Genomic DNA, 27,460 nt, shown 5'->3' with positions numbered 1-27,460 from the left:
TTTTCCATCAACTATTTTGTTTTCTTATTTTTTCTATCACTATTACTATTATTATTATTAATAATTTATTATTTCGTGAAATGCTTCTTTTATACACTTTACTACTTTAAATTAATTAATTTAATTCTCTCATACAAAATGACGTAAATTTGCTTCTTATTTTTCATAATTGGTTACAATTTAGGAATATAGTTGCGATGATCTCTAATGATTTATGAACATCTCAATTATTTTCAAATACCATTTTTCTTAATTACTTTTCTATTCAGACATTTCAATTATTTTCATATGCATATGTACCAATAACTTTACCTCTTTCTCTCAGTATAATTGAAATGTGTTATGTTAAATCACAATGATGCAAATCAACACTTAAACATACTAAAGTTTGGACACTCTAATGATGGGAATTAAATAAAAATTCATCTTTTTTTGTTTATTCTAACACTATGTTAGAAAATTAATCATCTCAATGATTTGAACATTCAGAAAATTATATCAAAACATCATGCCACGTTTTAAAATAAAAAATATTAAAAAAATTAAGTGTTGTGATATACTGCATCTTCACCTTGAAGCGTTCAATCCATCTAAAAAGTTATAAAATTTAGTAAGGAGAGACCTACGCCAAGTGTCATTTCTGACGATGTCACCCAGTAGTGTCCTAAGTTTAGGAAATTGAGGAGGTGAAAGAGTATCATATCATTGATGGGCTCATAAAAGAAGCAACTAAGGATAATGACGACGAAGCGCAAGAAGAAAAAGATCAAAATGAAGAAAAAAATGTTGAAATGTTGAAACAAAGTTCGTCACGTGTGCAATAGAAGAACATCATGTTAAAAAATAATCAGACACTCATGACAACCAATTCCCCTAAAGAAAGAGAAACAAAAGAATTTATTGGCGTTGACATGTCAGAAAAAGATGTTTTGGAAGAGGAACCCTAGTGAGACTTTCTTGACTAATTTCATCCCGTCCTGGTGAAACTAGCATATAATTTCTCTGATCATCTGATCATTGCTTGATAAAACCCTCGTAGAACCCCTTTGATTAGTTTCCGCCTATCCGAGTGAAACTTGCATATGATTTCTATGATCATCCGATCATACTATTGGAATCGGGTAGGACTCTGATGATCCACCATCGTTGCTTGATGAAACTCTGATAGAACCCCTTTGATCAGTTTCATCCCATTCAGGTGAAACTTGCGTACGATACCTGTGATCATCCGATCATGTTATGGAAATAGGGTAGGACTCTGATGATCCTCTGATCGTTGTTTGATAGAATCATATGTAATAATTGATGGAAAGTATCCCATGTGCTGGATAGGTTACTAAGTCGGGGATGTGAGAGATGAACACCTGCTTACTAGTTGATAACGACCATGCGAGATGATTTATTTACTGGATATGTTAAACTGTTTGGGGAGGTCCTTTGTTAAAAAGGCTCTGTTTAGCGGGTCATTAATTGAGGAAGGCCAATAAGTGTTTTTGACCTGACGTATTGTATTGGTATAGTTAGGGATCAGACTTCTATGAGCAGTCACAAATCTTATGTTATGTTATGCATGTTCATGTGGATACATGTTTTTGAATTGATGTATGTATTTATGTGTGAAGCTTTATTTGCGTTATTGCCTCCTTTATGATGTGTGTCGCTACCAGGGCTGCACGATGACAACATCCCTCTTCACGACGTTTTCGTGGGCTTTCGGCTGAGCCGAGAAAACACGACCACTACGGGTCACTCCACTAACATCGAATATGCTTACAACAAAGGTTGAGGGAAACGGCACCTCCTTCACATCTTCAAGCATAACAACATTGTAACGGTACGGGACCGTTTTATCTGACACATATGGGACAGGGCCCGCTGGCTTTATCACAAGATTTGGCACCACCTTCCTTTTGTTGCCATCATACTTGATGACAACAGGATCATGAATATTGATAATAGGGGTAATAACATCAAATTCATCCTCATCACGATTTTGAAGTATCTCGATCATCCCTTGGTCTAGCATCTCTTGGATGTCCCTTCTTATCTTGCGGCATCCTCTTTCATTGACAGTACACACATGGCACCTATCGTGATCGTGCTCATATTGACTGTACTCACACAATAGTCTATGCATTTCCACTAGGGACTGCTTTATATCATTCACATAAAGGACCTTATACTTGCCAGGGCAACCTTGGACCACGTTGACAGCCGCCTTCCTATGCTCGAGCAATGGGTTCTTCTTAACATTAGGGCTTATATCCTCAAAGGATAGTATCCCAATCCTCACGAGGTCTTGTACCTTCGTCTTCAACGGAAAGCAGTTCTCCATACCATGTCCGGGCGCACCGGAATGATACACACAATGAAGTTCAGGCTTGTACCACCATTGAGGATTGGCTGGAACAATAGGAGGATCACATGGAGTTACCAACTTCCTATCAATCAAGGAAGGGTACAGTTTAGCGTAAGTCATAGGCATCGGGTCAAAAGTCACCCTTTTCCTCTCATAATTGCTGGTGTTGTTGTTGTTATTGTTGCCACGGGGCTGGTAAGCCTGTTGTTGATGACGAGATTGTTTTTTTGGTTGTTGAGCTTCTCTAAAAACAGGTGCTATATGAGCCACCTGGTGTTGGTTGACAACTGGTCGAACTTCCTTCCTCCTCACAGAGGGTCTTCTTTTACTATGGGAAGAAACAACATGAGTCTCTCCTTCCTTCTTTCTGGCAAATCCTCCATATTTCTTTGCCGAAGAATTATCATCACGGGACAGACGTCCTTCACGAACTCCCTCTTCTAGCCTCATCCCTATATTTACCATTTCAGTAAAGTCTGAGGGAGCACTAGCAATCATACACTCATAATAGAAAGAGCTCAAAGTCTTCAAAAATATCTTTGTCATCTCCTTCTCCTCCAATAGTGGCACTAGCCTCATCCCCATGTTTTTTTGATGGATTTTGTTACAGCCTCTGTAGTGTACTGCTTGCCTCCTGTAACAGGGACAATCCCTTCTGCCTTGAGTGTATTAAAAAGGTTAAATCCACTCCAAAAGTTGTATGTTGTATTGAAGTATGTAAATTTCCTATGCTTCTTCCCATCGTAGTAACATGTTCCATGCTTCGACCATTCATATTTCCAAAACATTTCATTATCTCCTATTGAACTTGTCCATGATTTCTTGAGCTTACTTTGTAAATCTTCTGGAATCTGTCAAAAATAAATAAAAGTTCATGTTATTGATACATGTAATATAAAACAAAATTAACGATAAACAAACAAACTCATCACCGTTTTCATATTCAAAATTTATCCCTGATTGTCTCTGGTCCTGCAACTTTCTGGTTAAGGATCCAAGTGGTTGGAAGGCCATAAACCATGTATAATAAAATTATTAGGCACATGTACCAAGAAGAGGTACATTGGAGAACTCACCACAAGAGTCAATAATCTTAATGCCATCATAAACACAATTATACCAAGAGATATCATCATTAGTGAGAGACATAAGTCTCGTGGACCACCGTAGACATCCCTTGTTCTCCTTGAAGGCAAGCGTCTGAGGCAAGTGCGAAATAAACCACTTGTACAACAAAGGTAGACAACATACAATGGAACCACCACCCTTGTTTTCTTATTACTTTTATATTAAGACATTTCAATTATTTTCATATGCATATGTACCAATAACTTTACCTCTTTCTTTATTTTAATCTCTAGCTACCCGCATTACTCACATACATTTTATATACATATTTCTCTCAGTATAATTGAAATGTGTTATGTTAAATCACAATGATGCAAATCAACACTTAAACATACTAAAGTTTGGACACTCTAATGATGGGAATTAAATAAAAATTCATTTTTTTTTGTTTTATTCTAACACTATGTTAGAAAATTAATCGTCTCAATGATTAGAACATTCCGAAAATTAAATCAAAACATCATGCCACGTTTTAAAATAAAAAATATTAAAAAAAATAAGTGTTGTGATATACTGCATCTTCACCGTGAAGCGTCCATTCCATCTAAAAAGTTATAAAAGTTTAGTAAGGAGAGACCTACACCAAGTGTCATTTCTGATCATGTCAGCCAATAGTGTCCTAAGTTTAGGAAATTGAGGAGGTGAAAGAGTATCATATTATTGATGAGGTGAAAGAGTATCATATCATTGATGGGCTCATAAAAGAAGCAACTAAGGATAATGACAACGAAGCCCAAGAAGAAAAAGATCAAAATGAAGAAAAAAATGTTGAAATGTTGAAGCAAAGTTCGTCACGTGTGCAATTGAAGAACTTCATGTTAAAAAATAACCAGACACTCATGACAACCAATTCCCCTAAAGAAAGAGAAACAAAAGAATTTACTGGCGTTGACGTGTTAGAAAAAGATGTTTTGGAAGAGGAACCCTAGTGAGACTTTGTTGACTAATTTCATCCCGTCTTGGTGAAACTAGCATATAATTTCTCTGAATTGGTCTCAAATTTTTCTGAATTCAAATGAATTTTTAATGAATTAATGAAAATTAAATGAATTAACAGAAAATAAAAAGAAAAATGAAATAATGGAAAAATGTAGAGCCATTAGATCCACTTCATTAATTGACGTGGCACTAATGCATGGTCTATATCTGAGGATACACGGTAGGCTTCAATCAAACGCGCCACAAAACGAATTAAATAAAGTAATTGAAACGGACGCGTGAGATTAGATCGTGGAAGGGAGATCCAATGGTCATAAGCATGCACACGTGGTGGTGGTGGTGGTGGAAACCACCATCTTCTCCGGCCAGACTCACAAACTCCGGCCAAAAAGTTGCAGAAAACAAATCTTAACAAAAATATGAAACAAGGATATGGAAATGAAGCTCATGTGATGTAGATCATCACTGTACCAATGGATTTCTTCCAATGTTCCTATATTAAGAGAAAGATGAAGGAGAAAATCATGGTGTCCACACAGATTGTTCATGAAATGGCAAATCGAATGCATCAAAAGCTTGCCTCAAGTATGAGGACTTCAGAGAACCACAAAGCACAAGAAAGCTACATTGAATTAGGAGTTTCAGATCCAAAAAGTTTGAGTTTATACCTTTGAATTGATGAACTTCTGGCCACGAATTCTCCAAGATCTTTGCTCCTCTTTGATCCCTGGATGTATGAAAGATGATTGGCTAAGGAATCTGGCTTTAAAACTCAGCTAATGTTGCTGAATTTCAAGCTCGAAAATTTGAAAAATTATGAGTGATTCCTTTGGTGAGGGTTATGGTTTTAGTACAGCAGCATATGGGATCTCCCAAAAGGTTGTGAAATGAATCTCATGAGGTGTTTATTTATAGTTGAATGTGGCTGAGTTCACACTTTGCTCGTGTGCATGAGAATTAAAAATTTGAGTGCATGGGCCTTTGTGGACGGGTGGAAGGCCCATGGATGGCTGAAGCAACTTGCTGAGTTCACAGAGAAGGCATTTGGACGTGCACATGAAGTGGGAAATGCTTGCATACCAAGTTTAATCATAAAATATCAAAAATGCACATTATGAAAAGAAATTCGAATCTCCCAAATGGTAGAACCCAAGAACTATTGTGAATAATGGTTGGAAAGCACTTGAAATAAGGAACAAAAGTCATTTTGGGCAAAAAATCATTTGGCATGTGCAAATTGATCAAAACTGGCCTAGAAAATTCAAGTGTAAAACATATTCAAATCATTTTGAAAAAGTCACCCAAAAGTAAGCTTAATCAAGCCCCTCTGTGCTCATGATACAAGATTCAAATGAAACAATTGACATCTTTAAAGTTGTAGATATTTTCAAGTTAGTCAATTTAGACTCAAAGTTTGCATCATTTGGATTTTCTATGACAATGTTATGGGCATTTGAAGTTGGGTACTTTTTCAAATTCAATGAATTAGGTCCAAGATGACCTATAATGTTTTTCATTATCACATGTATTTATTTTAGGATTATGAAATTTTTTCCAACATAACATTTGAAGTATACATCTCTATATTTTCAATTACTTTGGTCTCACCTCTAAATCATAAAAATTAAGGAAGTTATGCCCTTGGTAAGTTGACCCAAAATTAGGGTTTCAGTCAAAATGACCTATAATATTTTGAAATTAATGATGACATTCCAAGCTTAAAATGGATTTTTTTATGAACATGAAAGTTGTTAATATGGTTCTTAGGAACATTTTTTCTCTTGGGGTCATCTTCATTTGACAAACAAATCAAATCGTATAGCTCACTGAACCTCAGCTTAGTCAGATGACTTGACTGGTCAACTTTTCGAAGTCAAACCTCCAATCTTGATGAATAAATGATTGAGAGACCTAAAATAGGCTCATATATGCATAAAATGGTGAATGAAAGAACTTAATTTGATTAAATTTGATCAGAGGTTCAGATTGCTTCATGGGCAAGGCACAATCAAAGCACAGTGGAATTAGGGTTTCCTTGGGAAACAATCTTCAAGCCCTTTGGGTTATCTTGATCAAATTGGAAAATTCATATACTTGGGAGACATATATGATGATTAGGAAATTTGTGGACCATTGTCATGCTTCTTCCTCATCTTCATCTAGCCATTGCATTGGGCTTAGGAACCTCCTAGGAGCATTGTGGAGCACATGATCACTTGAGCTTCAAAACAAAAAGAGTTAGTGACATATTTTTGTGCTTTTGGTTATTAATCAAATAAGAAAAGCAATAATATACAATACAAGCATGCTTCGTGGTCTCAAAACACTCAAACAAGTCCCAACCCTAGGGTTAAGGAGCCAAACATGCTATGACCCTTGAGGCAATGCACTTGTGCAATAACATGATGTCATGAGGGATCTTAGGGTCAAAATTAGGGTATTAAAATAAGTATGACTTGAAGTAATGGACCATCCTCCTAGCCTTTTTGCTTGATCATTTCTATTTTTTTCTTTTTATGTGGCATAGCTTTAGATGAACCATCTTTCTAGGTTGACATTCTCTTGACTTTTGGAACTCATGGAGGATCATATATGTGTAGGATGATGTGATGTGAAGTATCCCTTGAAATATTTGATCAATTGTTGAAGAAACTTGTTGAAGAAGTCACATAAGATACCCAGATGAATTAGGGTTTCCAAGGCAAACAATCGCAAACTCTTGGTGAATTCTTGATCAAAATGACATGTGAAGATCACGGGGATCCATATATGATGTCTAGAGTCAATGTGAACCATTTATTGATTGAACTCCTTGAATTAAGGGTCTCAAACCCTAGATGTGAGCTTGATAGAGCATGGGTGAACACGCACACTACCTACAAAAGCAACAAACTATTCATTGACATATTTTTGGTATTTTGGTTAGTTAATAATGAACAAAGAATGATAAAATCAAAAGTGCTTGGTAAACTCTCCCAATGCAAACCCAATGAATGAGGGGTAAGGAGAATGCAAATGTGTGATCCCAATGTCAATGCATATGATGAGATAGCATGAGGGATCTTAGGGTCAAAATTGAGGTCTTATAGAAGCCGATGCAAATAAGTGTATGATCTCAAGAAAAAATAAATATATATATTCTTTGCTATTTTTTCAACCTCTTTTTCATTCTAGTGCAATCACATTAAGTATGTTATCCATACACATTCAAGGCAGGTGAACCTGTTAGTGACTATGATCTCTTTTTCAATTTTTTCGCACTAACTTAGCAAATTTTGCTTAAGTATCAACTGAATTTTTAAGAGTTCGTACTGTTGGGCTAAATGACCGGATGAGGATCACCTAACTTAGAAGGGACAAATCATATCACTGATTTTATTCATTATATAAGTATGAATTGAAGTATTGGACCATCCTCCTAGCCTTGTGCTTGATCATTTCTATTTTTTTCTTTTTATGTGGCATATGTTTAGGAGAATGATTTACATATCATTTCTATAGTATGTATTAACACAAAAATTATTATTGACCGACCTTAGATAGTTGTAACTTCTACATAGGTCCAATTATGATTGCTTAACATCGAGCTAAATATGTCTCGAAAGTAAGTCATTTTCATAATTGGGTGATCAGTGCATTTTGATGCATGTTCTTCCATGTTTTTATTTAAGCATTTCTTCGGTTTGCTTTGATTATTTTTATGTTTTAATGTGTTTTCATAATTTATGTTATTTTTGCACTTATTTAATTTTCGTATTTAATTTTCAGCATTAGCAGCTTTCGCGAGAAAAATCATATCTTGAGCTAGGAGTATCGGATAGAGACGTGCTACCAGTCCATGGAAAGCTAAGAAAAATGTCTACAACTTTTGTTCATAAGTCGAGAGCTGAATCAGAATGTAGCAGGGCCAGAAAATTCATCGAAGTTGCAGCATTAGTTTTATTTAAGTTTTGGGTCATTAGTTTTGGGCTTGGGTTATGTTTTCGATCCAGTTGGGTTGTAAACCAAATTCCTTGTTTTCCATATACCTAGCAGCCGCATAATATTAGCAGGATCGCTATTCACGAAAGACTTGAAAGCATTGGCAAGAATTCTCATGAAGAACTAATCGATCCAAACAATTTGCTGTATTCGGGTTTCGATACCTTGAGATTTTAGTAATTCTTATTCAGATTTTTTATTCCTTTCAATATTAATATATGTATTTTGTTTGCTTAATCCAATTTACATATGCTATATTGATTTAATCCGATTGATTGTGTGATCCTAACTATAGTCACGATTTCGTTTGCTTAATTCGTTATCGAGTCCGTTTAATTCATGTTTGCTTAATTCATGAAACTTAATCCCGTTTGCTTAATTCGGATAATAGGAACATACAACTTATACTATCAATTGCGCTTGTCAGTTGATATTATAATCAAATAAGAATAGTTAATCTGCGGTTGGAATTTCGATAGTCGATGATAGGCAAAGACCGAATCAGTAAATTGTTGCTACAACTTATTTCAATAATCACTTATTTTAATCAATTTTTTTTAATTGAATCCTAAACCAATCAAAACCCCATTAATCGTTACTATCATTGGTTAATTCATTCAAGAATCCTTGTGAGAACGATAATCCAAGTCAATTTGTCGTTAACTACGTTTTGTCAAAAATACTCGTTTTTGATCTGCGCGCGACAACGGATCAAATTGGCGCCGTTGCCTGGGATTCTTGTCGAATTAGCCAATAGTTTAGTTTTAATTATTGTGTGTTTTTTTGTTCTGCAATTTCCTGTTATTTTTCCGAATTTTTCTACAGTTTCGCGTTCGGAGTTGCGTCTAGAGTCAGAAAAAACGGGTTTTTGGAAAATTTGTGTTTGATTGTATAAGTTTTTTACCTACTGGAAGCAGAAAAATCATGCAATCAATACTTCCTTACTCATAGAGTAAGGGACTCTGACGTCAAATTTGCCAAATCCTTGTTTTTCTATTTTTAATTGATTTTTTACTGTTTTCATAGTGTCGAAAAAATCCAAAACAAATCTCAAATTTTTTATTTCACGTCATTAGATTAAGTTTGGTGCTTTTGTATTTTTCTGAATTTATTTTAATCTTTTTTCTTCTTTCTATTTGTTTTTGTCTATTTCGGACATAGTTGGTATTTCTGTGTTTTTTTTATTACGTGGATGATCAAAGAACGTTAAGGCAGTTTGCTGCTCCTGATGTTAATTATAATGACTTTTGTATTGAATATTCTGATGTTTCGGTTCCTTTTGAATTGAAATCTAGTTTAATACACCTATTTCCAAGGTTTAGTGGTCTTGCAGGTGATGATCCACATGAGCATCTGGAGGAATTTGAGGTTGTGTGCTCTGCACCTTCTGGACCTTCACTAGAAGATATTGTCAAACAAATGGCTGCAAATAATCTCTAGTTTCAACAACAAGTAGATTCTACTTTAAAGACTTTGCAAACACAGATTGGGCAGCTTGCCACGTTGGTGAATGCCATGCAGCAAGCTCAAGGATCAAACCAACAACCCTTGGAAGAACATTCTGTTTTTCAAATAGATTTGATTTCTGAAATTGTTGATGATACTTGTAGTGATTTGTTTGCATCTGATTTTCCATCATTGTCTGGTTTTGATGATGTTTATTCTTGTGATATTTGTACTGAAACTAAAATTTGCTCTGTTTGTGCTGAAATTGAGGTTGCCTTGCAAGTTGATATTCTTACTGCAGATGAGGTTGCAAATAAAGTTGTTCATGTAGATAAAGCTCTTGACGTCCCGGCTGCCCCAAACACTCCTTCTATTGAGCAGCCACCTTCCCTCGAGCTGAAGCAACTTCCTGAAAATATGAAATATGCTTATTTAGAGATGAATGAAAAACTACCGGCTATAATTTCTTCTAACCTTGATTTCGATCAAGAAAATAAGCTTTTGCAGGTTTTAAGGAAGCATAAAAAGGCATTTGGTTGGACATTGGCTGACATTCCAGATCAGATCACCTTCACGTGTCCATTTGACACTTTTACTTTTAGAAGATTCTTTGATCCTGGAATAAGAGGTGAAGATACTAATAAAAATTTCAGGTTCAATGGACATTACCCAAAGCTATTCCATGACAGCCCCACTTTGGAAGAAGAAAATGTAGAATTTATCTCTTTGGAAAAGGCTGCTTATGTGATCACCTATCCTCCTTGACTACTCGGGTGTGTTCTTTCCTCTCTCTTCTCTCTCTTATTTTATGTTTGTTTCTTTCATTGAGGACATTGCATATTTTAAGTGTGGGGGAGGGAATACTTTATTTTCTTCTTTTTTGTTCTTTGTTTTGTTTGGTTTTTGTTTTCTTTCTTAAAAAAAATGCATCTTCTTGAAAGTTTTAGGCTATAGGTTACTTTGAGTCGAGTTTGCGGAGACTTGGAAAAAATTAACAAGATCGGTATTGTTTTAACACCGTAAGTCTCCTGCATATGGAAATTGATTCGAATTCTTATTATGTTTTAGCCTTAAATTCTCATCCTCTGACAGCTCTTGAGTAGTTTATTTCAGCAGTCAGCACCATCTCACACACACTCTACGCAGGGAAGCCGATGAATATAAGTGAGTGTTTTGAAAAAGTAAAAAAAGAAAAAGAAAAGGGAATGCACCTTCTATGTTTGGTGACCCTCACCCGGTCACTTAACCCAACGGATGTAGAACCTTCAAAAAAATTTGAAAATAAGACTCGTTGTCAGTTGGTTCAGCGGTTTCTAGTGCTGGACTTGGTAGGGCGGATTACGGTCCGATCCCCCGCAGCTACAACTGAATAAGCAAAGGGTTATGCCACATAAGTACTAGAATCCCGTGTAAAAAGGATCAAAGTCACTAACCGGTCGCCTTGCTATGGGTGTGTGGAGATAACGGGCTTAATGTGATTGCGCCTGAATGAAAAAGAGCAAAAAGAAGGATGAGTAAGTTAGGCTTTAACATAATAACATGATTCGAGTTGATTTGTGTATTCAGGAGGTTTATGACTGCACAATTGTGGATTAGTGTTCCTATGATAACCTTAGTGTGCAAGATTAGTATCTATCAATGCAAGCTTAACCGAAGATGACTTGTAGCCTAGAATGAGTAACTGTTGATGTGTCTGTGTTTTGTTTTGTTTTTCATTTTGCTCGGAGTGCAAAAGTTCAAGTGTGGGGGAATTTGATCAGTGCATTTTGATGCACGTTCTTCCATGTTTTTACTTAAGCATTTCTTCGGTTTGCTTTGATTATTTTTATGTTTTAATGTGTTTTCATAATTTATGTTATTTTTGCACTTATTTAATTTTCGTATTTAATTTTCAGCATTAGCAGCTTTCGTGATAAAAATCATAGCTTGAGCGAGGAGTATCGGATTGAGACGTGCTACCATTCGATGGAAAGCTAAGAAAAAGATCTACAACTTTTATTCATAAGTCGAGAGCTGAATCAGAATGTAGGAGGGCCAGAAAATTCGTTGAAGTTGCAGCATTAGTTTTATTTAAGTTTTGGGTCATTAGTTTTGGGCTTGGGTTATGTTTTCGATCCAGTTGGGTTGTAAACCAAATTCCTTGTTTTCCATATACCTAGTAGCCGCATAACATTAGGAGGATCACTATTCACGAAAGAGTTGAAAGCTTTGGCAAGAATTCTTATGAAGAACTAATCGATCCAAACAATTTGTTGTATTCGGGTTTCGATACCTTGAGATTTTAGTAATTCTTATTCAGGTTTTTTATTCCTTTCAATATTAATATATGTATTTTGTTTTCTTAATCCGATTTACATATGCTATATTGATTTAATCCGATTGATTGTGTGATCCTAACTAAAGTCACGATTTCGTTTGCTTAATTCGTTATCGAGTCCGTTTAATTCATGTTTGCTTAATTCATGAAACTTAATCCCGTTTGCTTAATTCGGATAATAGGAACATACAACTTATACTATCAATTGCGCTTGTCAGTTGATATTATAATCGAATAGGATTAGTTAATCTGCGGTTGGAATTACGATAGTCGATGATAGGCAAAGACTGAATCAGTAAATTGTTGCTACAGTTTATTTCAATAATCACTTATTTTAATCTATTTTTTTAATTGAATCCTAAACCAACCAAAACCCCATTAATCGTTACTATCATTGGTTAATTCATTCAAGAATCCTTGTGAGAACGATAATCCGAGTCAATTTGTCGTTAACTACGTTTTGTCAAAAATACTCGTTTTTGATCCGCGCCCGACAGTGGATCATTGAGACTGTAAGTCTCATACTCTTTAAGCTATTGTGTGAAAATATTGCTTCGTTTTCATTTATCAGAGCTAGGGGCATACTTGTTGATTTTATCCAAGTTAGAGTCCTTCTAATATATGATATAAAGGCCCATGTTTTCATGCTTATGAGTGGATGGTTAAGTGTTCTCCAAAAAATGACCAATTGCAATTCCCTTTTTGATTACTAATATCATTTACTAACCTTTTAACTTTACTTTAAAGTCATTTATCTTATGCTCTTTATTTCTTGCTATTTACTTTATGCTTTTTTTTAGCCCATATCATATTTTCCCTTTGTCCACTTGGACCTTTGTTTATGTTTATGCTCTTTTTCCTTTATCCATTTGGACTTCCTTTTCTCTTGAAGACACTAATAAAAATGAAAACCCCTAAAAAAATTGGTTCTCTTGATTTTATGGACTAGAGGTTACTATCCTTAGAATTGTTATGGAGTTATGGACTTAGTGTTAGGAATTTGACCTTTGCTTTGGGAGATTGTGATGTGAGACCTTGGGATTCACCTGATACCTTTGACTTTGGATTTCTCTGTGAAGACTTGACTTGGTTATTTTGATTTCATCTGATACATTAATTATTCTTTGCTTATTTGACTTGCTTGAGGCTTAATCCAAAGGAGGGAATTCCTGCTTGACTTATGTCATAAAACTTGCTATTTCTTGGTTAGATCTTTCCTCCTTAGATTTTATTTTATGCTCTAGGGTAGTCTCTTCTTCTCCCATCTTTCTTTAATTTTCAAATATTCTCCCTCTTTTCAAAATCTACTTATTTTCAAACTTGAACCACTTTCTTAATAAACCTTGACCTTTGTCAAGTGATTTTCAATACATTTTTTCTAATAAAAGTTAATCCATCTTAAGCATGTTCAAACAAATTTCAAAATACTTAAGAAAATGTATAACTAATTCAAATTATTTTGTGCCCATTTGTGCACTTTTCATTTTAAAACTTTGATGTTTAGACATGAGTCATTTCCATAGTTGAGATATAATTCTCCTATCCCCATAGTATTGACGATAATTCTTTTCCATCTAAGAGAGTTATTGGCATACTTATGGATCTCTATCCAAGTTAGAGCTCTTCTCATGTTGATGCAAAGTTCTCATACTTGTGGATGACTAGTTGAGTATTCTCATTAAAATGACAAAATATCTTTTCAGTAAAATGAATGAAAACAAACATCTTTGTTACTTTTACCATGAACTATGAGGTTTTGATCCTCCATTACACTTTGTTGGTACGTAGGCATGAGACTTCAAAAGTCTTGGCAAACACAAAAATTAAGAAAACTATTTCTTTTCCCATCCCTCCAATATTTTTCAAACAACACCTTTTTAAAAACTAAAATGTGATTATTTTCAAAGATGTTCCCATGGAGTACCATAGATGTTTAGGATGCTCATACATTCGCTTTGCATAACTAACCCTCGGACCCTTATCTCTTTTTATTAGTTTTTTATTTTAATTTTCTTTGGGTTTTGTTCGTACTTTTTCCCTTTTTCTTTTGGAAATAATAAATGTGCGATGACGACTCTTGCTTTATGTGTTAAGTTAATCAATAACTTAAACTCAAAAATTTTACCGCTACACGAGTGACTGACGATGCTTGATAGCAATAAGACTGTTATGCCAGTCGTGTATTATGGTTGTTGTGAATGTGATACTCTTTAGGGTTTTAAAAGATATGTATGATGATTTAGAGTCCCATTTTTTTTAGGCGAGAAGTGTTTATATACGCTCGTTTTGGTCAATGTTGTAGAGTTAATGGGCAATTGTGCCTTACCTTTATGACAAAGGAAGGAGGATTTAACATGTCATCCACTCTTTTATACCTGGAATCCCACTTAATTTCATAATTTTAAAAGTTCCCATGCTCAAAATTTGAATTAAATTTGCATACAAAATTTTCGAAACTAATTTCAAAATTCTGGTACAATTAACTAGTAGTGTATTCAGAATTTCGGGTATGAATTAATGCTAGAATTTTCAAAAAAATTCGGTACGCTTGAAATTTTTACAGGTATTTTTAAAAAGTATTATGTTATACCGAAAATTTCAACCAATATGAAATTTCCATTAGTGCAATTTTATAAGATTTCCGACGGTTACGATTTTGAAGACAGTTTTGGACGACTATGATTATACCGACCGTTTTGTATGGTCAAGAATGAATTTAAAGTTGTATAAATAAAGGTCATTTGTTGTTGAGAAAAACATCTCAAAATGTCCCTTCGTCAATTTTTGATTAAGGAAGAAGTGTACTTCAGTGGTGTTACACCTCCAATAGAGTTCCAGCTTCTGAATGACACCACTTCTCTCGTTATCGGGTGCTACGGGATGCACATATCTGCCCCTACTCAGCCAACCATTTCCAATGTGAACCGGTTAAAACTACTCGTCTAACCCGTAAATGAAAAGACTCTGCCTCAGCAGCCCTAGTCTGGGATGTCTCTCTATCTGTGGGCATGCCTGCAATGGTGTGGTCTTTTCCCTTAAACTTCACTGCAAAATGAAAAAAAAAAGCAAAAAATTAGTTAATTACCGCCAATTTCAAAATTTCCTACATATCACTGGAAATTCTAAAAAATAATTCTAATATATATATATATAATTACTCATAATAAAAAATAATTTTATACCATTATTCAATGACAAGGTGCGGATCTCATCAAATTATGTTATTATTTATAACAAAATTAAATAATTTAATAGATTAGTGATTTTTTATTGAGAGATTATATAAAAAAAAATTAATGCTAACTTGTGTTCTTAAGGCAAAAGTTTATATTAAAAATTACAATTAAAAAATTAATTTTATAAAATATATATAGACCGTGGACATCCACTAAACTCATTATCTTTTATTAAAAAATATTTGCTCTTTTTCCTTAAAAATAATTTTTATAATCAGGTTGTTTGATTTGTTTTTACCAAAATTAATTTAAATATATACTTACTATAATAGAGGTACAATGAGTTTATTTAGTTTGAATATTAATTCATTTAATTAAAATTTAAAGATAAAAAATCAGAATCAATGAATAATATTCAGTTTGATTTACATTTTAGAATGATTTTTCACAAAATCTAAATCAAATGAAGGGTCTGTTTTAGCTCTAATTATTTTTATTTTTTTGTATTTTCAAAAATAAATTTTATGAAATTGATTTTCAAAATATTATAAATTTTATTTATATTTATTTTTTCTAAATTTAAAGACTAGTTTTGATATATTATAATATAGACATATGTTATTAAAAATTAAAATATAATCTTAATTACAATTTAGACTAAAAATTGTATCTCAAAAATGATATTTATGAAAAATGATTTGAAATGACTTCAAAATTAAATAATTTTAAAAAAATATTAAAATCCAAAATAAGTTTTAATAAAATAAGAAAATATTTAAATTAGCATTTTAAAAACTATTTCAACTCGACCATGGATTATTTGCAGAAGCAATCACCGTCGTTCAACTTGACCACAGATTATTTGTAGAAGTAATCACCGCCGTTAAACTCGACCACGGATTATCAACATAAGAAATCATCACCGTTCAACTCGTTCATGGATTATCAGCAGAAGCTATCACTGCCATTCAACAAGTGGTCTGATTCAAAGGTTAGCAGAAAGTATATTGACGATGATGTTGCCTTCCATGTTCTTTCGAAACTCCCCGTTAAATCATTGAAGCGTTTTGGTTGCGTACGCAAATCATGGTCCATTTTATTTGAAAATTCTCATTTCATCAATATGTTCCGCAACCATTTCATATCTCATAGCAATTCCGAGGATCATCGTACATATCTCCTCATATTTAAACGTGATTGTGCTAATCGTTACCATCCTGAATTGCATTTGCTCGATAGTAGAATCAAATTAATTTTGCCACCTCCATTTCAAGAGGATGACTTTTATCTTAATATTTTGGGAAAAACAAGTGTTAGCGGTGTTTTTTGTATCGGGACAAAGAATGTAAGGGGAGGTTCTAATAAGGTCAAATATGTATTGTGGAACCCAGCTATCGAAGAATTCGTTGTCATTCCTCCTAGCCCCGATGAGCTTGTACCAAAACACCCTCGCCTTGGCGTGTTTCATGACTTTCATGGGTTTGGTTATGACCAAGTAAGAGATGACTTTAAGGTGATTCAATATGTAACATTTGATAGCTGTAATGACTATGATCCTGATTCTCCTCCACCACAAGGTATAATGTATTTCTCCTTTTTTGAGATATATAGTCTAAGAAATAATTCTTGGAAGATACTCCACATGGATGATATGGCTCAATGGTGTGTTGGTAACCCATTTAATGGGGAGGAATTGTACATGAATGGTGCATCTTATTGGTTGGGTAAGGAGAAGATTATTGTTGTTATACCGGACTTTACAAGGAAAGCCTTCTTTCGATTGGAGGATCAAGTAACTAGTTTTTTTTTCTCTTTTTATTTTCACCCGGAGGTATATTGCTATGGTTATTAGGATTTTTACCATGTATACAAAGTGATTTGTCAACTTCAGAAATTCATAATTATTATATCATGTATTTGACAATTTAAGAAGACAGTTGGTGATATGGATCTTGTTTTATCAATTTAATTTTAATTTGCAAATTGATTATGTCTCTATTTCATTTGTAAGAATTGTATACTCTTTTTTAATTTGCAAACTGATTATGTCTCTATTTCATTTTTAAGAGCGTGAATATGCTGAAATGCAGGTAGTGAAGACCATAACATATATACTTGACTTCTATCATCTTGAGTTTTAGGAATAAACATTGTGTAACTTTTCATGATACTGATGCATATCTCTATATGAAAACAATGTGTGTATTTTGCATGTCACTGTTTTCATCTTTAAAATCCATTACTCCTTGTGTTGATTTTACGGTATGGAAATGGGTACCAATATAACTGTCGATGGTTATGCGAAGGGAAGGTATTAGCACCCCTACGCATCCGTCGTACTCGACGGGATCCACGCACAATAGGAAGGAAAATGGTTGCTAAAAACACTGCTTACACACACACAACTGGCTGAAAGAGACACGAGAAAACAAACAAGACTGACTCGGCAGGATATCGCATCCTGGGCCTACTTAGTCTATCAGGCATAGACATCAGAGTCAAAGTAGTTCGGACTGGGGAAACGACACATGCTCGCTAGGATATCGTATCCTATGCATACGTATCTCCTTGGACTAAGGAGAATCAGAGCATCCGTAGCTCGGCTAACACGCACACAAAACACAACAGACAAAGGCAAATATGGAATCCGAATGCCAATCGTTGGACTTATATCAGCATCCGAACCAAACAAAACCACATTGGAACCCGAATGCCACTCGATGGACATACATCAGCTTCCAAGCACACAACAAGACAAAACAAAGACACAGGCGCCCGGAGAGATCTTCTCATCTCCTGCCTACGTACCTCATCTGGTATGAGGATCAGGGCGACGTAGTTCCCCTACGGAGGGACACATGATTAGCCTAACCAGAGACCAGAGGGAGACACAACTAGGGAGACTAACTCGAGCCTAGATGTTATCATGCAAGATTGTCCCTAAGTCAAGGTTTCTAGCTAACTTGCACAGGAAGCAAGCCTATCCTATTCAACACAAGCAAACAGCAAATCAAGCATTCACAAGTAGCACACACTATATGCACACAAATGGGGCTCAATCAAAGGGTAAGACTGCAAGAGCAAGTCATCTGTACAGGGGTGAGGTTAGCTCTTAACCTTGACATTGAGAGCCAAGGTGAAGCTGATGAAAGGAGAGTGAAGATAAGACTTCACAGCTCTTATCCCTGGTCAGGGAGAGCTTCAGACAAAGAAGTGTGGGTCCAGAAAGGAGGAACCCTTCTACACTTAAGACTATGACACAACTGTACATTGTACAAGATCTTGGGTTTGTATCCCAATGCATCAACACAGTGGTGTGAGCAGAGGGATGACTCAACAGAAGAGCGGGAGATAGATTGCTTATCTCTTTTATCCGCCAATTGCCTTAATCAAGGACTTTTCCTGCTTGGGGACAAAAATAAACAATCACAAACATCGCCTCTTAAGGAGGACTTCAGACAGGTGCTTGGCCAAGTAACAGGCCAGGTCTTCCAGACTACATGGAGACAAGAATGTTATACCTCAGTGCAAATTGCTTATCAAGCAAAGCAAAGCAATATTAGCAACTAATGTACCTGAAATCAATCAAATACAATCAGTATACCAATCACAGAATTAAACAGCAAATGGTTCACAATTAACTATATACAGACAAACACAAGCCAATGCACCAAAGTGCAAGCCCTTAAGGCCCAAACTCAAATATCAAACCCTGCAAAACAAAGTCAAAATTAGCTATACACAAGTCACAAGTCAACTCCAATGGAAGCACATCATTAAGCATGGGCCATTTGTGCTATTAACCTGAAACACAACTCAAAAGTGAGATCACAAACCACTAGTCCAAGACTAGGGCCAAAATGAAATCAAATCATCAAAACAGAACATGAAACTTATCCAAAATCAAGATTAAACTATTAAGAAGAGAATCCAATTGGTCTCACATCAAAACTATGCACCAAATTCATTTCATGCACAATTTAAGTCAAACTATGCAAGTGTGAACCACATATGAGCAAACAGAATGATCACACTCAAAAAAATACCAAAACAGCTCAATAAATTCCACAAAACTTCCAGTCTAAACAGAACACATTCAATGAGCTTCATGTCAAATTTCATGCTATTTGGACAAGAGGAAGTAAGGAAATTAAATTCAACAAGTCAGGACATGCAAAAATCAATCCAAACTAGGTCACCAAAGGCACACCAACTTCAAGCAAATGTAAAACAGTGAGAACAACTAAGAAATGAATGGGACCAAAGCCAAAGTGAACTCAAAAATGTTAGGAATCACTCCATCAAATTTCATCTTCATATGGTAAGGTATGAGCATTTCACAGAGCATGTAAGGTAATCACCCAAGCAAAACCCTAAAATGTCTAAACAGCAAGCAAAAATCCCAATCAAATAGGAAATGGATCAACAATTCCTACAAAATATCATGGCAAGACTAGACATATACAAGATATCACATACAAAATTTGAGAGCAATTGGCAAAGCATAGGCATGGCAACAAAATTCATGAACACATCATAACATAGTGTGACACACATTGTCACACTCAACTTAAACACATCATATCTCTCTAACCAGGAACTCAAAATTAGCAAACTATACATCAAAATCACCAGGGAAGAGTCAAGAACAAGCATGTGAAATTTCATTCATTTTGGATAATGCATCAAGATTTCATGATCAATATGGCAAAACATACATATAATGCATACATGTCAAAGATCATTAGGCAAAACCAAAAACTCACCAGGCACAACTTTCATTATCATACCTAAAAAAAACTAGATAAAATTTGGAGATGGATGCAAAAATTCCCACTCAATTTGGATAAAAAATGAATTGATTATGATTTTTTGAAGTTTATTGTGAAAATGAAATAATTATTTAAGTTTTAAAATGAATTAATGAATTAAATAAACAGCGAATGGCATTTTTGTAATTCTTCACAGCCAGGGCCAAAACGCTGCGCTCCATTAAACTGCATGGCAGCACGTGATTGGTCCGATCCGGAGGGAAACACGAATTCAAATTCAGGCCGTGGCAAACAAGATCTAACACGCGCTTTTTCCAGAAATCTCAAGAACTTCATCGTGTTCATCATCTCCAGAATTCGTCAAGAACAAACTGGCACGAAAATGTACAAACTATATATGGTTGGAATCAGCATGCAACGTACATCACAAATATGGCCATGAAATCATCCAGAACTCCACACACAAAAAGATCCAATCGAAAATAGTTTTGGCACACAAACTTTAATTCAAGATTTCTCCATGGATATCCAACGAAATTGCACGATTCAAGCTTCATTCTACTCTATGTCAAAGGCACTACCTAAACCACATGGAAATTGCAAGAGTTAAAGAGTTTGAATTCCAACCTTCTTGAGGTGCAGCTGTGGAATCCGTGCTTGTTTTGCTTGGAATTGTGAAAACAGATGGAGTATATTGATGTAGGAGATGAGTGGAGGTAATTGTTTAGCTCAGCAAGGCACGATCATGAAGAATTGGCCAGCTGCCATTGATGAACTCAAGGTTGCAACAGTGAGTTTTGGCACGATTCTTCCTCAAATTACCACAAACAAAACTCACAAAAGACCTGCAGATGAAGAATCAACAAAGAAACAACACAAGTATTGATGAATTCTTGAAGAAATGATGAAAAATAGTGTATGTGAAAGTGGAGAAAATTGAGAGAATTTTGAGATTTTTCCTTTGGATCTGAAAAAATGAAATGTCATTATCCATTTCTGTTACAATTAAGACTTTATACCTCACACTAATCCACTTGTTAATCTCAATTAGGCAAATTGGAATGATTAGTGTAATGCACATTTTCATGATTTTGGCCAAAATGCCCTTTTTCTTATGCAGCCAATGTAACAGTGTAAAATCAGTTCAAGCAAGTTCTAAATGTCATTTTGGATGTGTTGGAAAAGGTCCCAAGTGCATATGGCTTGTAATTTTGAAAATAACTATTTCACACCAAAAATGCAAATGAGTTCACTTGAAAAATGCCATTTTGCAATGATGATTTTTGATGGAATGTAATGATGCACCATGAAATTTCATATGAAATGTGGTTTGCTCAAAGAAAAATCAACCAAATTGGCCTTTCCATGTGAAAGTTATGGCACTTTGAATTTAGGCATTTTCTGAAAATGAATGGACCATATCTTGCCAACCACACATGGGAATTTCAAGTTCTTGGACTTTTTGGAATGGTGACATCAAGATATTCAACTTTCATGTTGGAAAAAAATTCCATTTGAAGCTTGTATGATGAAGTAATTTTGAGGAGAAAAACTTTCCATTTTGGGCAGTTGAAATTACAGGTCACCTGCTATTTTTGGAAACTTTTTGTCTGACCTCCAAATCTTCAACCTTGGTCTTTGATATGTCAAATGAGACTTATATGGACATGAATGAGGCCTTTCAAACCATCTCACACCTTCCAATCCATAAAATCAGGCACAGTTGACCACAGTTGACTTTTAAGGGTTTCTAAAGAAATTCAGCTTGATTGTTGAGCTTTGATCATCCAACCTTTGGCCAAATCACTTCACAATGATCCTTAGACCATATGAACTTGATAAATCATCCCTAGGGCTTTGTCTCAATGGAAATGGCACTTGCTTGCTTGCTCGACCTGATCTCCTGACCAGTTTGACCTAATTCTTCAGAATGGCTTGCACTTGGGCAAATGGCTATGCAATGCTATGCAATGGACCATATTATGTTAATGACCTAATATGAAATGAATGTATAAAAGGTAGGGTGCAAATTTGAGGTGCTACAGCTGCCCCTATTCAATCAACTGGGATCCCGAACGGATGAGAGCAACGACTATCAGACTTTCAGGGTAAATAGGGATTGAATACCAAGAACCGTAGAAATTTGCACAATGCTGGGAATCTTTTTCTGTTTCTGGTATAGACTTTTCTCTTCCATGGGCACAACCACCTCCAGACATCACAACGACGATGAATGGAAACAGAGATCACAACTAGATGCCAACGGACAACTAGGAAAAACTCAACGTTTACCAAGACCAATGGAGAGGTAAATCAACTCTACTGGGGACGACCAGAAAAGGGCACAACCATACGTCAGCGGACGTAGTGGGAAAAACTCAACGTTTACCGAAACCAACGGAGAGGTAGGTCAACTGGGGACGACCAGGAAAAATTCTACTGGGGACGACCAGGAAAAACTCGACGTTTACCAAGACCAACGGAGAGGTAGCCAGACATCAATGGATGAATGGAAAGACTCGACCAGACGTCAACGGACGAAAGGGAGAAGCTCGATGTTTATCGACACCAACGGAGAAGGAGAATCAACTGGGACGACCAGGAAAACTCGACCAGACGTCAACGGACGAAATGAGAGACTCAACGTTTATCGACACCAACGGAGAAGGAGAATCAACTGGGACGACCATGAAAACTCGACCAGACGTCATCGGACGAAGGGGAGACCACAACTGGACACCAAATAGGACGTCTACTGGGGATTCTGGCTGGGAAATCAACCAGACATTAATGAATGACTGGGAATAGGGTATACAATCAGACGTCATCGGACGAATGAGAAAAACTCAACGTTTATCGAAACCAACGGAGAGGTAAATCCGCATGGGGAAGGGTACAACTAGACGTCATAGGACGAATAGGAAAAACTCGACGTTTATCGACACCAACGGAGAGGAGGAATCTCTGAGGGGAGTCATCTGGTATTACCAAATGATCTGTGAGGAATAAGAAACTATACGTCAACAGACGCATGGGAAAAACTCGACGTTTATCGACACCAACGGAGAGGAGAAATCTTCTGGGGATAATGAACACAACCAAATCATCAACGGATGATCGGGAAAAACTCGACGTTTATCGACACCAACGGAGAGGAGGATCAATTGGGGGACGACCCTGTGGGGAAAGATATCAACTAGACGCCAACGGACGCATAGGAAAAACTCGACGTTTATCGACACCAACGGAGAGGAGGAATCTCTTTACTAGGGAAGGAGGACGACGTTACGAACATCGAAAGATGATGTTTACAGACATCAAAAGAATACCAGACACTTACGCATGACTGGGAAATCAGCGAAAGATGGTGTTTACCGACACCAAAGAAGACCAGACACTTACGCATGATTGGGAAATCACCGGAAGATGGTGTTTATCGACACCAAAGAAACAACACACGCGGGTGCTGACAGAATATTGACATCTACATGTCTGGACAAGGATAAACACTTGCAGGAGATCTCACTGGGGAACAAGGTCACGACAACGAGCAAATAGGAAGGAACACCAAGGATACCGGGTTGTAGGTACGAGACGGGTGACCGACCAAACGTGAATTGGTTTGTGTTCCAAAACACTCAACATCCTGAAGAGGGCTAGGAAAGCAGTCTTGTTAAAGGAAGGACATTCGATTCCACAAGGAATACGAATCTTACTCGACTGGGGAGGACGACTTCGACCCAAGAGCGCATGAGACATATTATCTATAGCCGTCAAAACGTAGATAATATACTCGCATGGAAGATTATCCATAACTGGGTTGTAGGTTGTTAAGTGGATAAACGACCGACATCATCCTGAAGAGAGCGCAAGCAAACTTGTTAAAGGATGGACATCTGATTCCACGAGGAATACGAATCTTACTCTGCTGGAGAAAACAATCAAAAGACTGACCAGAGAGTGCATGAGATATATTACCTATAGCCGTCAAAACGTAGATAATACACTCGCATGGAAGATTATCCATAACCGGATTGTAGGTTGGTAAATGGATAAACGACCGAAAAGAAAGGCATCGGGGTACCAGACTAGGTATGCAAAGATGACCAATCAAAAGGGTAAACTACAAACATTACCAGCAAATGGTGAATGAAAGAGGACCCACCCAGGATAGAATTGCTTACTCGGAGCAATTATCCAAAAGGAAGGCGAAGACCCTACTGGGGACAATACTGCTTGATCAAGGCAAGTATCCAGAGGGGACAAGACTATCAATACCGCAAACCGGGTACTGATAACTGCAAAGAGGGGATTACATCTACCGGTTAGTAGGTAGAAAACCACAAAGATAGGACTTACAACTACCGGTTTGTAGGTAGAGGCCACAAAATCCGTTGAGGGACGGAGTGAGAAAAAAGGATTTACAACTACCGGGTAGAAGGTAGAAGACCGCAAAATCCTCCAACAACCAGAATGAACCACAAAGGTTACCTCTGCTAGGGGATGAAAGTGGGATTTTACAACTACCAGTTAGTAGGTAGAAAACCACAAAGATAGGACTTACAACTACCGGTTCGTAGGTAGAGGCCCACAAATTCCGCTGAGGATAAGATGAACGAGCGCCGGTTAGTGAGCAACTATTCATTTATGCCCCAGGGAAGTACAAGAAACAGTCAACGGGGAGCCAATTTAGGATCGATCCAAAAGGGCAGACTGGAACAAGACTCATCCTAATGAGGAAAAAACTCAATAGGGACCAGGCAGGGAGAGAACTGAAACAACCGTCCTCCACGAGGATCTAACTCAGTGGGGAGCGTAGAAGGAAATGGTAGACGCTTTATGCTTAAGGGGTAGACTCTACATGGAGAGATCGGACATACCCACATCTGCTAGGAGACCACTGGGTAGAACCAGGTTTTCTTTTCACCAACGGATGAGGAAATAAACCTCTCCGGGGGGAACAATCCTGAATGCCGTCAGGAGCAACTGTAGCAAACGTGTTGTACAGATGTTGATCAAAAATCCGCCTCTGCCGGGGATACGGTCTGAAGGGTTCGAACACATGAATGCATATGTTTGAATTTTTCTATGGCGTAATGCTCCACATAAAAATGGAAATGCTACGCGATTTGAGGATGCAATGAATACTACATGCAAGATGCAACCCTGGCTAGGGAGCCAAACCATCAGATACTCCAACTCTGTTGGGAGACTCTGCTTGAAGAATACTCTGCGGGGAGACTCTTATTGGGGAATGCCTCACGGAGAACACACCGACTTCTCACTCATGCTGGAGAGAACAACACTATTGCCAGGGCAGGATAAACTCCACTGGGGAACATCCTTCACAATCCAAATCCACTCGGGGACTCTGCTCGGGAAGCAAACAATACTCCGCTGAGGAAGTAAATCAGGCAACTCTTCGGGGATAGTACTCGCCAGGGAGTAACAAGACAACTTTACCAGGGAATGATAAAGCGACTCACTGGGGAAGTTTCCACCAAACCTTAGGTAGAATAAAATCTGCCTCGGGGAATAACTGCTACTCCACTGGGGGACGACCCACGCAATCCACAAGTTGGAATAAACTCAGTTGGGGATGCAACTCTGCTGGAGAAATATTTCGTTGAAACCCGCTCCACTCGGGGAACTTGCTAAGGAAACACCCACACCCTTCTGCTGAGGAGAACAACTCTGATGGGGAGGGTAACAACTCTGTTGGGGACGAATTTCCACAACCCTGCTGGGGAGACCCTCCTGGGGAAATCTACAAACACCGGCCTGCTGGGGATAAGCAATCTTTGGATCTGCTGAGGAAAGAAGGTACTATCCACAGACACCTCTGCAGGGGAACACAGCTCTAACGGCTCTCAAACTTGCTCTGAGAAGGACCTGCTGGGGAAATGCTCACAGATGACGACCTGCAATACAACAAAACACAATGCCCCAGGGGTATATGGACAAGATACGCTCAAGTGTCCTCAGCATTCAAAATGATTTTCAAAGGTTTCATCCTTCTGCAAATTATTGTTTAGCCTTCATGTTTTATTATATGCAATGTTTATCAAATATTCGGACGTTTTTGCAAACAAAACAGTAAAAATAAAAACAAGAGAGCTTATTGATTGAAAATGTGCCTGAAAAAGGCATGTACATGGGGAAGCAATTCCTAGAAAGAGGTAATTGCGCACAAAAGGAAAATAAACTATCCTAATGGCAATGTGAATACAGCATCCACTATTTCCTAATTCTGTTATAACTCACAGATCCTCAGTTTTCCTCCCAACTTCCTTGCTTTCTGAGAAGACTGACTGGACCGATCACATCTTTCGAGATGGCAGACGAATGAAGCGCGATGAAGTACAGATAACTCAGCCTGTAGTCTTCGCTTTAATCCCTCTTTTGGCTAGATCGGCCTTTCGGGTTTTCAATCCACCGGGATACCCATTTTTGCCTAAGTCGCCCTTGCGGGTTTTCGACTTACCGGGTGTACAAGTTCTTTTCATTTTTATCCATAATTTTTGCCCGAACCTTTCCTTTCTGTTCTTTGGTTCGCCGGGATGCCCTTTTTTGCCTGGACTCTTTTGTTCTTTTTGTCCAGCGGGTCAATTTACGCGAAGTATTTTTTGACTACATCTGAGTTAACAGGGGACGGGAAATCTTCACCATCCATTGTTGTAAGCATCAAGGCTCCACCGGAGAAAACCTTCTTCACAACATATGGACCTTCGTAATTAGGAGTCCACTTGCCCCTGTTATCTGTACCGGGAGGAAGGATCCTCTTCAGAACTAAATCACCAGTCTGAAATGTCCGAGGACGCACTTTCTGATCAAAGGCTCGCTTCATCCTTCTCTGGTATAACTGCCCATGGCACACAGCTGCTAGCCGTCTCTCTTCGATAAGGCTTAACTCATTAAACCTTGTTTGAATCCACTCGGCTTCATCCAGCTTGACATCCAACAATACCCTCAGAGAAGGGATCTCCACTTCAACTGGTAGGACTGCTTCCATACCATACACAAGGGAGTACGGGGTTGCCCCGGTCGACGTACGCACTGAAGTACGGTACCCATGCAAAGCGAAAGGTAGCATCTCATGCCAGTCCTTGTACGTTACGACCATCTTCTGCACAATCTTCTTGATATTCTTATTTTCCGCTTCTACAGCACCATTCATCTTTGGTCTGTAAGGAGAAGAATTGTGATGTTCAATCTTGAAATCTCTACACAGTTCTTTCATCATCTTGTTATTGAGATTCGAACCATTGTCAGTGATGATTCTCTCGAGAACTCCATAACGACAAATGATTTCTTTCTTGATGAACCGGGCAAGCACTTGTTT

The 27,460-nt window shown here is 37.1% G+C and overlaps 1 protein-coding gene across 1 annotated transcript; it reads left to right on the top strand.

Annotated features, from left to right (window-relative positions):
* The first annotated feature begins 16,283 nt into the window (after positions 1-16,283).
* On the top strand, positions 16,284-17,198 carry LOC127096551 (F-box only protein 8-like). The gene has a single exon (XM_051035105.1). The coding sequence runs from the start codon at positions 16,284-16,286 to the stop codon at positions 17,196-17,198; it is 915 nt and encodes a 304-aa protein (XP_050891062.1).
* The last annotated feature ends 10,262 nt before the right edge of the window (positions 17,199-27,460 follow it).

This window comes from Lathyrus oleraceus, chromosome 6, assembly GCF_024323335.1.
Source record: "Lathyrus oleraceus cultivar Zhongwan6 chromosome 6, CAAS_Psat_ZW6_1.0, whole genome shotgun sequence".
Taxonomy (NCBI): Eukaryota; Viridiplantae; Streptophyta; class Magnoliopsida; order Fabales; family Fabaceae; genus Lathyrus; species Lathyrus oleraceus.
The sequence above is the reverse complement of the archived record's forward strand: the minus strand, read 5'-3'. Positions and strand labels throughout refer to the sequence as shown.

Bases quoted from the DNA above. Each gene is read 5' to 3' on its own strand.
- LOC127096551 (XM_051035105.1), top strand. From the start codon at position 16,284: ATGGATTATCAGCAGAAGCTATCACTGCCATTCAACAAGTGGTCTGAT.